The sequence below is a fragment of the Penaeus monodon genome, chromosome 28 (genome assembly GCF_015228065.2).
Source record: "Penaeus monodon isolate SGIC_2016 chromosome 28, NSTDA_Pmon_1, whole genome shotgun sequence".
NCBI lineage: Eukaryota > Metazoa > Arthropoda > Malacostraca > Decapoda > Penaeidae > Penaeus > Penaeus monodon.
In genome coordinates this window covers 25858366-25858617 of record NC_051413.1, presented here as the reverse complement: position 1 = coordinate 25858617, position 252 = coordinate 25858366, and the positions used below count along the sequence as shown (strand labels likewise).

The window sequence follows — 252 nt, the reverse complement described above, 5'->3', positions numbered from 1 at the left end:
CACATCAGTTAACAACTCTTACCTTTAACCAACCAAGTGAGTTTGGCTGCAGAATTTTGCGGAAATCATCTGCAAGTATCTGTACTTCTTTCATGACTGGCCCCTGTGGGAAGACCAGGCACTGGGGCTCCTTTGGCCTTTCATATTCTTTACTCTTGGCATTAGCCTGGTTATTTTTTGCTTGTCCACGCTGGAAAAGAAAAATGGCATAGCATGAGAGAATGGCATCTGACTAGTATCATACTTTGACCT

At 43.3% G+C, this 252-nt stretch overlaps 1 protein-coding gene across 1 annotated transcript in view; it reads right to left on the bottom strand.

The window, feature by feature from the left end:
- LOC119591435 (protein Peter pan-like) overlaps window positions 1-252 on the bottom strand; it is an 8643-nt gene that overhangs the window by 6288 nt on the left and 2103 nt on the right. Inside the window, exon 2 of the mRNA XM_037940176.1 lies at window positions 23-190. Coding sequence (XP_037796104.1) covers window positions 23-190 — 168 coding nt within the window. The remainder of the gene's footprint in view (window positions 1-22; window positions 191-252) is intronic.